The sequence below is a fragment of the Fulmarus glacialis genome, unplaced genomic scaffold (genome assembly GCF_000690835.1).
Source record: "Fulmarus glacialis isolate BGI_N327 unplaced genomic scaffold, ASM69083v1 scaffold33675, whole genome shotgun sequence".
In the NCBI taxonomy this organism is placed as follows: domain Eukaryota; kingdom Metazoa; phylum Chordata; class Aves; order Procellariiformes; family Procellariidae; genus Fulmarus; species Fulmarus glacialis.
In genome coordinates, this window is record NW_009215547.1 from 9,008 (window position 1) to 22,198 (window position 13,191).

General features: G+C 38.3%; 1 protein-coding gene across 1 annotated transcript in view; it reads left to right on the forward strand.

Annotated features, from left to right (window-relative positions):
• The window catches only part of GTF2H1 (general transcription factor IIH, polypeptide 1, 62kDa), an 18,379-nt gene extending 5,395 nt beyond the window's left edge, over positions 1-12,984 (forward strand). The window contains exons 4-14 of the mRNA XM_009578980.1: positions 1,182-1,275; positions 1,980-2,129; positions 3,222-3,301; positions 4,625-4,755; positions 5,911-5,998; positions 7,324-7,412; positions 8,279-8,396; positions 9,273-9,363; positions 10,835-10,950; positions 11,867-11,959; positions 12,569-12,984. Coding sequence (XP_009577275.1) covers positions 1,182-1,275; positions 1,980-2,129; positions 3,222-3,301; positions 4,625-4,755; positions 5,911-5,998; positions 7,324-7,412; positions 8,279-8,396; positions 9,273-9,363; positions 10,835-10,950; positions 11,867-11,959; positions 12,569-12,655 — 1,137 coding nt within the window. The 3' untranslated portion in view covers positions 12,656-12,984. The remainder of the gene's footprint in view (positions 1-1,181; positions 1,276-1,979; positions 2,130-3,221; positions 3,302-4,624; positions 4,756-5,910; positions 5,999-7,323; positions 7,413-8,278; positions 8,397-9,272; positions 9,364-10,834; positions 10,951-11,866; positions 11,960-12,568) is intronic.
• Positions 12,985-13,191: the final 207 nt, after the last annotated feature.

The following is a 13,191-nucleotide window of genomic DNA, read 5'->3' on the forward strand; positions in this document are numbered from 1 at the left end:
TATGTTACCCATTTGTAGAAGCCATGCTTCAGTAATCTCAATGTAGTCTAAAAGTAACCTAGGTACAATCTTCAGATTCCCCCCGCAGAGACATGTTTCTACTTCAGCAACAAAATTCATACAGATTATGACTCTCTATCTGGAATCGCATTTCCACCTTTGTAATGACTGTGCACGCATCAAGGGTTTGGGAGGGCAAGAGGAGGTGGGAGTTGTTTTAGGACTTTACTGCTGTACAAACACTTGTTTTTTCCCCGTAGAAATACCTGAATCAGTTACGGAATGAACCTGATTGCGCTGATTTCCTGTCTCCCATTATTCTTACACCTTAACATTAAAAAAAAAAAAGCAAACCAAACCTTCAAAACCGAAGCTTTCTTAAAATAACTGGTTGTGTTTGTGTATTCTGCATTTGTGAAGAAGAAAACTTCAGTTATTTGTGTGTCCTAGGTCAAGTTAAAATAATTATCTGGCTCTGCTCAGAATGAGTGTTTCTCTAGGAAGAAGGTGGTACAAAAACTAGAATTTAGGTGTACAGGAAAAGGGAGAAAAGAAGGCAGCATATGGAATCATGTACTTTTTCCTGTTACTGAGAATTGGACTGAGCGCTTGCTTGCTCCAGAGCTTCCTAAAGAGATCACTGAAATCTAACTTGCAAGTTCTGACTAAGGCTTACCCTCAATTTTTAAATTCAATGTTATTTATCAATTATACTGAGATGCTTTTAGTGTATAAGGAAATAAGGTGTAAGAGCCATAAATCCTTTTCTGTCACTTCATTATCATCACTGATTATTCACTAGCTAAATTGTTGAATGAACAACAAAAGATTAGGCATTAACAGTAAACATGCCTATTTTTACTTTGAAACAAGGATATATTAAGCTAAGCATACCTTCTTTTGACTGTTGGAGTGGTCTTTGCTTTTCATCTTCTAAAGCTTACAGTCTACTCATTGAATCACCCCTTAAGTGGCAAGTATAATAAAGTAATTAATGCATGCTCTTTCATTTCTCATTCTAAAAATACCTATCTATGGTCAAATATACTATGGATTATTGGAGGAAGAAGATTATTTTATCTGCAGCAGAATTTGATTGCAAGATGCCAGGTTTTTTTCCTTCTACACTTACAGAAGGCATTCAACATGACTGTTTTTCCTCCCTGTATACTTTTTCTTAGGCTGATGTACGGCCTCAGACAGATGGCTGCAATGGTCTGAGGTACAATTTGACTTCAGATATCATCGAATCCATATTTCGAACATATCCTGCAGGTAAGAATAGTGCTTTACATAACAAATACATGCATTTAAGATCTGTTTTTTACTATCTTACTGTGGGAAAACTAGAACGTTAGTCTGAGCCTGGAAGTATAAAGGACCATATCTTCAGTCTTCTGGATGATTTTCCCTGCCTCGTTTGAGGGATGGGAACAAGCATGTGTTAAAACACGCTTTTGAAATGAAAACTTGATGTCGTTAAATGAAAGCATTTTAACTTGTTGCGTTGACCTTTTGTTTTTTAAAAAAATTGTGAGTAGATATGTGGTTCCCATGATACTATCCTATTCAGCAATTCAATTAATTGTTATTTTTCATGAAATCACCTTTGAGAGGAAAAGAATCTGATTTCCATCATTCCCCTGCACTGTATCGAACACTGATATTTTGGCCGCAGGTTAAAACGACTAGATCCATTCTGAGAATAACTAGAACTCTGGCAAATCAGACTTCTTGTGGGTGTGCAATTCAAATTAGAGTATTCAGACCACTGTTACGTGCATTTCTTTTCAGAGCATTAGCTAGCATTGCAGGGCATAAAAGAGTACCTGTTTGTTCATGCTTAACTACTGCATTCCCTTATATTTAATCGGCATGAATGAAGGCAGAAAGCAGGGAAGGAAGCAAGGAAATTTAACATAAAATACCATATTAAGATTTGTGAAACAGTTTGTAATCGTTATGTTTTTTGTTCACAGTAAAAATGAAATATGCAGAAAATGTTCCACATAACATGACCGAGAGGGAATTCTGGACACGATTTTTTCAGTCTCATTATTTCCATCGGGACAGGCTCAATACAGGCTCAAAAGACCTCTTTGCGGAATGTGCCAAACTGGATGAAAAAGGTAAGCTTTTTGACTTTTTTCCTGCCATAGGCTGCTACAGTCTTAGCTACATCATAGAGCACAATACTCAAGAGGTATATCTAGTAAACCTAGCAAAGCTGAAGTCAAAAGTTTTCTTATGTCCGTTTACTGGGCATCTTGTTTGTCGAACTGTAAAGTGAAAGCTACAGATTGTCATTGAAAGTTAGCTATCACTTTGCTATTTTCTTAGCATGTTTGATAGTGAGTGCATTTCTTGAAACAAATTAGCCTTTGGAAAGTAGTAGCACTAGAAATACTCTTTATTGCAACTCATGCAACAGTAAATCTGTGATAAATTCCATAATATGCTATCATGCTAGATTGATTATGCTCTGCCATCAGTTACTATGGAATTATTTTGTTTACAAAAGGCTTCGTTTTGTGGTATGTGCACAATTTATGACAGGTATAGCTTTTGTTATAGATCAGTTTCTAGTAATAGACAAATATGGATCCTGTTTAAGATTTTCCAGAGGAGTTGCCATCCCTGTTCTCTGTCAACCTTTTTAATGTGAAATCTTAAAATATTATCTGGCTTAAGTTTTTATTTGAGGTAGGTTTGCGATGATACAGAAATGTGGAGAGTTGAGATTACTTAACACCATTCCTTAATACGTATTCTGACTAATGAAAGCATTCTGTTAGGAATCCACAACGCTTCACAAGTAAAAGCTATCACCAGATATAAATTACCATTCTATCCAAGACAGGGCAGCAAAATAGTGCCGAAATTAGAAGAAACACACAATTAAGCGTTCCCAGTTCCCACTAATACAACTAATATAACTGCATCTTCAAATTTTTTTTTACCAAACAGTATTCAGTGATGTGTAGAAGTTGATAAAAACTGCGCTAATTAGTAGGACGATCTTTTACAATAGCTTTCCAAGTTTATTGCTTATTTTAAATGGAACTTTGAAAAGGGTTGAACGATGTAGTCACAGTGATACTTGGGCATCTGCAGAACCTTTTGTCTTCTCCTCTTAAAGATTAAATATAATCTGATAATCCCACAATTATTCTATTTGCTTAGATACAGTTTTTCATGATTTTTTTCTTTGTTTCATACAGGGTTAAAAACAATGGTGTCTCAAGGAGTAAAAAACCCTCTGATAGATTTAACAGCTTTGGAAGATAAAACATTAGATGAAGTAAGTAGTTGTCAAGCCCCGCCCCCCCCAGTTTCATTTAAGGAGAAAGTGGGTCCTTCTGTTAAAATAACTACAAATTCTAATTCTAAAACAGGCTGCTGCGATGGTTGGGTAGTCAAAATTTATACAGTTATATGTGTGTAAAGAAATGGAGACTGTGCCCGTGGACCTGTATGTCTGCCTTAGTGTGCTGGGTGTAAAAGCAGGACTTCCCTTTCTTAAAGAATTATTGTTTCACTTGGATGGAAGTGTCTGTTTTTGTCTGAAGTGGACTCTCTGGTTTCTTCCTACCTTTTAGAAGCTGTGACAATGTACAGAAGAGTAGCACAAAAGAAGAAAAAGTCCTTGCATTTGTTATTACTTTGAACATTGTTATTTGACTCAGCTTAGTTTTAATTTTATACAGTTTTCTTTGTTTAGCTTTAAATACTGTGTTTTGCTAAGAATATGACTAACTTGAACTATTACCTGCCTCCAAGTACAAATTAAAACAACTGTTATAAATGGTGTACCATAATGTGAAATAACTTAAAGAAGTACTTTTCTGCAATTGATTTAACTTAAACTTTTGAGTTGTAATTAATAACGATGCTGCGTTTCTAAGTTGTGGGTTCTTTGTTGGTTTTTTGGGGTTTTGGTTTGTTTGGGGTTTTTTTTGTAAGAGTTGTACAAAGCTACTAGCCTGAAACTGGACTAAGAGTTTAGGATAGGTATGTTTGAAGTGCTGTGCAAACTGCCCTAGTTTGCTTTTGAGGCTGGTTAACTGCAAGCATGAAACGGAGCGTGGGGTAAAGCGAGTTGCCTTCAGCCATCTGGTAACTGGGGGACACTGCCAACATCAAGGCCTGAGGTTTTTTGAGTTCCTAGTGGTATCACATCCTCCTGACAGGTGTCATTTAGCCTGTGGGCTGCTGGTGTCCCACAAGATGTTAAAAAGAGGTCAGTAAAAGAATTGCTAGCTCTTACTTGCCATCAATGCCTGTCTGTTTTGTACAGGTGATCCTTAAATTTTTTTTTTAAGCTAGTGCTGTTTTTACTTACAACAGATCATGGTCTTACAAAACTATCTGTTCAAGAATTTTTTTCTTCTCTCAGACACCTCTAAACTGCTAAGTGTTAGCAGAATAAAGAGTCTATGGAGACTTTTCAATGTACAAAAAGTGATGGTGGGGGAAGGTAGGAAAACACTGCTTCAGATGATGATGCAGTATCACTCAGTAAAGTTCAGAGGAGGTGGCATGCAGCCTTCCTAACTCAATGGAAAACAGAGACTCATCCTTCTGGTTTTGGGGCAGGAGATAGCTAACGTTGTTTTCTTTGTAGGGCTATGGTGTTGCTTCTGTGGCCTCTACATCAAATGCCTCAAAATCCGCTAGAGAAAGTAGCAATGCTGCCATTATAAAACGCTTTAATCATCATAGTGCCATGGTCCTTGCAGCTGGCCTCAGGAAACAGTAAGTTTCAATGTTGTGTAAAAGCTTTTTTGGTAACAAATTTTAAGGAATTTCCAAAACGAAAATACACTTTCAATTACTTAGCCAAGCTTTTCTTTTAATTTTTATGAATGAAGTATTTTGCTTTAGAAATGAAAATACCTTTAGGTTTCATTTTACTTTATAGAAGTTCTTCAGAGCTGTCTGAGGTGACAAAAGCTATTTTTAGCTGGGTTGTTATCACACAAAGCAGATTAAAAAGGAAAGGATGTTTCTGCTTTAGTTCCCTAGCCCTGGTGGAGGCTGCAGAGGTAGCGTTCTGTTTGCTGTGTGGAGGTGAGGTCTGGTGCAGGGAGTTCCTATTGCCTGCTCTCCAGGAGCAGGTCTGCTGGGGCTTCCTGTAGTGGGGTGCGTGGACGAGCACGTAAATGAAGAAGCAAAAGCACAGTGTGGCATGGGTGGATCAGATGAAAGATTCCTCCAGTGCAGCACCCTGCCCCTGACCAAAAAAACCTTATCAGCTGGTTACGTAGTAAACTTGACAAATGAAACTTTTAAAAGAGGCATGAAATGGGTTTGATGTGAAGTCTGCTTTACAACTGGCTTATAGACAACCACCCTACCCAAATCCTACAGACCTTACCTGTGAGATGGCTTAATTAAATACTTTCTTCTGTGTAGCTGTGCTCCCTCATGTTCTTCTGCCTTGCACAGATTGAACAGTGGACCTTAAACAATCTCCTCGGGGTAATGTGTGTTTCCCACTTCAGAAGACGACAAAACAATAGCTCTCATTCTGAAACAGCAGTGTCTCAGGTCTCCCATAGCTCTGCTAATACCTGGTTGGCATAAGCGTGTATGCAGAGTGTTTCTAATTCAGGCGTGATTTTGCCGTGTCCCACTTGCATTGTGGGCATGCTACTATTTCTGAAGAGAGGGAGAAGCACCCTCCCCTGCTGTTGAATTTCCCCCTTGACAAACAGTGTTCTTTGAGGAGTTGGTTCCCTCTATCTAGATCAACTTCTAGAAATGAAGACATAAGGGGAAGAAAGTTGATACACAGTATGTGAACATGCATATAAAATTTTTGAAACAGATGTATTTACTTTGTCTCTAGCTTGTATCTTAAGTTTCCTGTGAGGTGAATTCTACTTAATGCTGTTTCTCTATTTTAAGAGAAGCACAAAATGACCATTACAGTGAGACCAGCAGTACGGATGGAAACTCCAGGGATTCAGATTTCTTTCAACCACCAATGAAAAAGGTATAAAGTTAGCTGATGCAATTCCAATTGAATGGAACTGGAAGCTCTGTCTCTCAAAAGATTGCTGAAGGTTCCTTACTTGTTTATGATGCATCTAAAGTGATACGTATTTAGCTTTGCTTAGAAGTATGTAGAATAAGACCCTGAAGGCCTGTAAGAAGCTTTGTACCTCTGTTAGTAAACACAAAAAAATTACACCTTAAAGTATTGTTCTGTTTATCTCTTCAGTAGTGCCCAATGAAAGTAAAAAAATTCCAACATGCTTCTGACTGGACCCAGAAATCTGGTTCTTTCCATTCAGTGCAGTTCTATTTTTGCTCCACCACCCCCACCCCCTTTTTTTTTTTCCAAATGCCTGAAAACTTCTAGAGAACATCCATCTGAAAGGGATATTGGTGTTCAAGCACCAATATTAACCTATCAAGTATATTGTTTGTAGAGGGGATGATTAAACTGGCACATGGCAGCCTTCATCTTAAGGTCAGAAGCCGAAGTGAAGTTAAACTGAAAGCGTGGTGACCTGCTGCATTGAAATACAGGACAAGAACCTCTTTTAGACTAACCATACTCACAGAGTAGAAAAGAGTACTGTAATTGCTACAAAACTGAATTGAATACTCTTGCTAGTGTTGACAGCCCAAATAGAAAATGCCAGGGGGACTCAAAACCTGCATATAACGTGAGAGAAGGTTGTAGAATACATGTGTTGTTAAATGTTGAGGTAGTCAACAGCTTTGACTTTCCTGAAAGCTGCAATTTTTACTGGGGAGTAAACGATATATCAGGACTAGAATAAATATGATGAAAAGAGGAGTGAGTGAAAGAGTAGCATGAGAGGAGGAGACTTCAAAAGTAGTTTTCTCATTGTACAAATCTGATAATCACTGTGCTGTTACTTTCACCGCTAATGCTCCAGCTCTACTGTCACCAAATTGCTTGGGTAACTATTATGGTTTTAGTCTTACACTCTTGTATGCCAGCCATTGAATCATTACTATTTCTGCTAATCTGGAGATAGATGGACATAAATAGAGAGCACAAAGAACGATCTATGTATAGCAGGGCACTTTTTGGAAGTGGCAGGGACTGCAAGTTTTGGCCAGAATCTGCAGAAAAAGCAGTAGTGCCAAGAATTCCAAATTGCACATTGTAAACAATATTGGGCGCCGCTCCCTCTGGAGGGTAGAGATGAACCATTCCACACTTTCATTTTCTTTAAGGTTTTAGTAAGCCTTCCGCTCAAACTCAGTGAACTGGAAAAAAGCACTACATGCATCAAATTGTGTCTTCATTAGTAATGTGTATAATTATTTGGCTTATTTTAGGTGAAACTGCAGGAGTCCATTGAATATGAAGATTTAGCAAAGAATAATAGCATTAAAACTATTGCACTAAACTTAAAGAAGTCTGATAGGTGAGTTAACAAAATATGCATTTTTTTTTTTTAATATTTCAGCGTATTCAATCTAGCACGTCTCTCATCACAGCCTGCACAGAATCAGCTGATTTAGTCTCTACTGTGCCACATTCAAGTGTGTTTAGGCTAAGTTTAGAAACCTAATATGAACTCCTGCATAAACCAACTTCCAAGTAATTCCCATTTAAATTTGTATTTTGATTTCATCTTGCTTTTCAGCAAGTTAAGTCTCTGTAAGCCTACTTGACATGTAATTTCTGTGAAAGTCTAACGGACCTGTATTTAAGGTTCAGCACTTTGTGGCAGCTTGCAGTGGAAAAATGTGTTATATGTGAAAATAGATATGATTCCAAGGAAAATCCACTCCCAGGATGTGAGTGCATCGGGATAGTTTGGACTGCTCAGTGGTCTGGTATTTTTCTAGTAATAGTCCTCGTTTTCTAGACTTTTGAGTTTGAGAACCATAGATGTAACTCCAGAAAATAAGTGATACCACAGGGAAGAGAACAGTTCCAAATGTGCACCTAACTTCATTTAGCTTATTTCAGTCGAAAGTTGTGTGTATTCCTCCATTCTAATGATATTCCGAGAACTGGGTGGCACAGATAGCTTTTCACTAGCAAAATGATGCTCGCAGATTCAACAATAGAAGCTCTTCTCTTATTTTGCTGCCATACCACCCCAAACCCAACCTCTTCCATGTGGCAATGTATTTTAGTCAATAAATAAGATTTAGATAGTAGCATCAACAGTTACAAAGCATCTAAAATTGGAAACATTTAAGAACTGTCCACTGAGTTTGGCCTCTGTTTTACCAACAGTCCTACTAATACACTTTTCTCTTTGCTTTTCTCATCTCACAGGTATTATCATGGTCCAACTCCAATTCAATCACAGCAATATGCAACCAGTCAGGATATAATTAATTCTTTTCATAGTATTAGGCAAGAAATGGAAGCGTATGTACCCAAACTAACTCAGGTATGAAGAATACCCAAAAAAATTCCCTCCTTGATGTTAGCATCTTGCTTTCTATATAATTTTGTGTCTCAGGTCTACTGGAATTTTAATTTTTCAGGGTAAACTTAATTATCTCCAATAGTTTTATGTTATTCAATTTATTTTAGAACTTTAGGCGATACCTTTTGAGCTATTGTGTTTAAAACCTAAACAATTTGAAACTGTCATTGCTGATATTGAGAGTTACATTCTACTGTTACCATGTTCTTTTGAGGAAATGGTAAAGGTATAAAGTAGTAAAGCAGGATAGTCATGCAACATGAAGCACAGGCCAATATTATTGATCCCACTCCCTGAAATTTAGGATGTAATGGTCTTAGGAGGTCATAGTAAACAGGTTTGTAGCTGAATGGGTCTTTCGCTCCTAAATGCGCTTAGGTAGGATGCAGATCTTGCTGTGGGCTGCACAGAAGCTCTGTCCTGGCAACTGGAGGGCAGCATAGCCATGTAGCTGATCTCCCCAGCCAGTATCTGAACTTCCTCTGTTAGATAACCTAGATTTGGCCCCAAGTAAAGCAGCCACAATTACGAATGTGTCACATTTCTGTATAGTGATTCTCTGTCACATTTCAAAGAAGCTGCACAGCCAGTTCACATATTAGGTAAAGAAAAGGTTTGTTTGTCCGTAATTAATTGGAGAGCTTTCGCTGAAAACATGACCTACAGCACTTAAAGGCACTGTGTCTAATTCTGGAGAAAAGCAGACTCTTCATCAGAGCTTCCATTGTATCTGCTCAACTGTATCTTTGCCATTGGAGTTCAAATACAACTTATTTTTAAAAGATTTTTTTTTTTGGAAAAAGGGATCTGAAATATTTGTTCCCTCTCTCCCTTCAGGTTCTTTCAAGTGGTGATGCTACTAGCACTATTGCAGTCCTGTCACCTGGAGGAGCACTTATGCAGGGTGGAACACAGCAAGCCATAAACCGTAAGGATTTAGGGTGTATAATAATACTTTAATCGCATCTTACTGCATTATACAGCAGTACCTGGCTTGCTGTTTCATCTCCCTCTTAGAATATGTTACAGTGATAAAGGAAATTAAGGAAACATGTAGCTGGAGTAATACTGGGTTACAGCAACAAAACAAAAACAACCACCCAGCCACACCATGAGGGTGGTACTGGCTACAGTGCTGAGGCAAGTGAACAAGAGAAAATTTTAGAGAGCAAGTGATGAAGGATGCACTCGATACCAAGTCCTCTTACAGATAATGTGTTTTGCTTGTTCAGCATTTCTCTGATTTTTCTTTTCCCCCCCTGGATTTTAGAAAATAAAGGCATACTCTGGGAAAGCTCTAAGGAGGCGAGGCCTAGATAATTGTCTGGAACTAGTTTTTTTGCAGCCTGCATTTAAGACCCACAGCTTGCTGTGCAAAAGGACAATTTCTTGTAGACTGTGAGGGCAAAACAGACGACCCCTCCTTCTCACATCTCCATTCAACCACCCCTTTCCCTGTTGTCACATTCCTGTCAGTTTGAGTTCCTTTCTCTTTAGTCTCACAGCAGATGAATCCCTATTCTCACAAGGCAGGGTTTATAAGTTTTCCAGTTTAACTGGTGTTACTTTGTCTGAAAAGCAGCAGAAACTAATTCAGACAGCTGAAAAAGAAGTATGAGTTCTTTATGGTACTGAAAGAAAAAGTGTCAGCAAGCAGTAGTGAGGCTTTCTTACCCATCCCAGTTGACATACTGGGTGTTACACTCCACTTTTTTGAGCCTGACCACCACTTTTTTTGTTTTTTTAAGAACAGCCTCATCCTAAAGTTTGCTATTCACTGTTCAGTTCACCGTGCTCCTGTCATCCTCAATGACTGCTTGTCCTTTTTGTCTTTGGTTTTTATGATTGTGGTTCCTTCCCTGTTCTTGAACCCTGTCGCCCTTTCTTCTTTAAGAGTAACTGGGATACAGTTCTTTGTTCCTGCCTGGATTTTTCATCTTCCGCATGCTGTGACTGTATTCTCATTGTCAACATAAGAGAGAGGGAAAAGCTTGCAGTATCCACCACACAGTATTTAGCACTGTGCTGTGAAGAGAACAAGGTGCTGGTCCCAGAAGCAGTACTGCCACACTGTTAGAACAATACAAATATGCTGCTTCTAATCCTGGATTAAGTTTGGTGTCCATTCTTTACCTGGCATAGATCTCCCTATATAATATACTTCTAATATACTCCCTATATAATAAGCTTCCAAGTATATAGCCATAAATAGCGGCTGACCTGATCTAATACTGCTGATAGTCCTACTTTGAGTATGAGGCACCTCAGCATTCCCTCCCAGCCAACCTTTCTGTGATTCTAGTAGAAACGTATATTGCTGAACTCCTTCATTAGCCTTACTTTTTCATTTTTCATATAACAGTTTTGAGTGATGTGACAAAATCTTTTTCCTGTTGCAGAGATGGTGCCAAATGATGTTCAGTCTGAACTAAAACATTTGTATGTGGCAGTAGGGGAACTGCTACGACACTTCTGGTCCTGCTTTCCTGTTAACACGCCATTCCTAGAAGAAAAGGTAAGGCGGAGCTTCCTAGCATGGCCCTGGTTATGATGTAGCCAGATAGATCATGGTTTAGGATAAAGATCATTAACTTGAAGTATAGAACTAATACACATGCTTTAAATCAGTGCAGCACTTACTCATCCCTAGAACTGAAGGTCACAAAACAATGTAAAACATTATTTTTTTAAGCAATTCTGCTGGTGCTATTGGTTAAAATCATCCTTGTCCCTGCATGCCTGTTAGCACCCTTCCGGGAGCACTTGCTGTAGGCTAGTTTCAAACAGAATGGTCAGCTATATTCCAGCTGCAGATTTCTCATCGCCAGTTTAAGACACACAAATTAAAGCCACCCACCCCCAGCTCTTAGACACAACCTCTGCAGTTACAAGAAATTTTTCCTTAATCTTCTATGCATTGCAAAATCACTCAGTCATAGCTTCAAAACATACACTGCTTTTTAGAACAAAGTTGCCTTCAAGAAGAGATGTCTGTCTACGACCAGGTATACGATTGTAACCATTTTCCTGTTGCTATTCTTTCTTTTGACCTCACATGGATCACAAAGATAAAAATTTGCATTCAGATATGTTGGATTTTCTGCTGCAAAACGTGGCCTGAAAATCCACGGTACAGTCTTTGCTTGAAGCAAAAAAAGATGTTTTTGTGAATATCTTATCTATAGTATTTACTGAAGAAGTAAAAATTACCACAGTGGCATAGTGCGCTTTCAGTCATACCGCACTTGCCTCAAAAACAAATTTGTGCTCAAGAATTGTTAGAGACTGATATTTTAGTAACTTTTCTTCCTCAAACTATACATACTTAAAGTAGCCCCCAGAATTAGTTACAATGTGTTTTGTTGGAGAACAACTTGTTAAAGGAAATGAAACTTCTGTGCAAGTGATTATAATATTGGTTTCTCTCTCAGGTTGTGAAAATGAGGAGCAACTTGGAGAGGTTTCAGGTTACAAAGCTCTGCCCATTCCAAGAAAAGATTCGGAGACAGTATTTAAGCACAAATGTAAGGAGAAAATACTTTTTAATTATGTGGGTGCATATTAATAATTTGAATCGTAATTATCAGAGGATGGTAGCTTTGTTACTTCTTATCCTAGGGCGTTTTAAGTTTTTTGTTAACTAGGAAATGGGCAGAGGGAAATTGGGTAGACAGTTAAGCATGTCTTCTCTCCCTGTATAACTTGCTGAATAATACCAGAAACTGGCAAGGACTGTAATTTGAAATTACCCAAGTGAGACAACAAAAATGAGAAGTCATGTTTCATTTTTCACTTCAGTTCACTAAAGTAGAATTTTAGCAACTTCAAAACTGTCTCCCACCATGTCCGACTTGAAATGGCCACAGACTAAATACTGGAACAGACAGTACAATCAGGTGTCACTTCCCTGTCACCTTCTCAGCTTAGGAGCTCTCTGAACGGCTCCCTCTGCAGATACTTCGCAATAGAGCCTCAAGGTCCTTTCTCTCTTTATCTGGCATACCTCTTTGATTTTAGTGAGATTACTCTTAGTGAGTAAAAGGAAGAATCCAGCTGAGTATCTGATCGAAGGGAGGGGAGGGGATCTGTTTTCCAGTAGCTGGGACATTTTTTTTCCCCTTTTAATGTTTCAGTTGATAAGTCATATAGAAGAGATGCTGCAGACGGCCTACAATAAGTTCCATACATGGCAGTCCCGGCGTATGCTGAAGAAGACGTGAAAATGCATGCTGTACAGGTTTGAGAGCAAAATCTGCAATAGGTATAGGAGTACAACCTAGCATATGTGCAGATCTTATAGTTGTTGCAGGAAGACCTGCAAGCTGTGGACTTCTGGAAACAATGCTAACTGAACTTGCACATTTTTGAAAAAGAACTGAGATTAAACTTGAAAACTAGGGAGAAAAACAAGGAAGAACCAAAACAGAATAGCTGAGGCGCAAAAATATTTAAAAGACACTGTTTACTGCAGTTACTCAGGAACTGCTTTTGATTTGCATAAAGAGCTGCTTTCAGAAATAAAAAATTTAAAGAGGGTGTATTAATAAAATCTGTTTTTCTGTCTAATTTTTTTTAAGAAGTGTATGGCACAGGGTAGAACGCAAAAGTTCTTCTTCACTGGATTCTGACATTTTATTGAATTCTGTTTGTACTTTCTGCAGCATTTTAACAATGATATTTTGAAATATAGCTGAGACTGTTTTTGCTTCAAACATCTGGGAGAGTGTAGCTGTCGGAAGACAAGCTTCTGCCATAT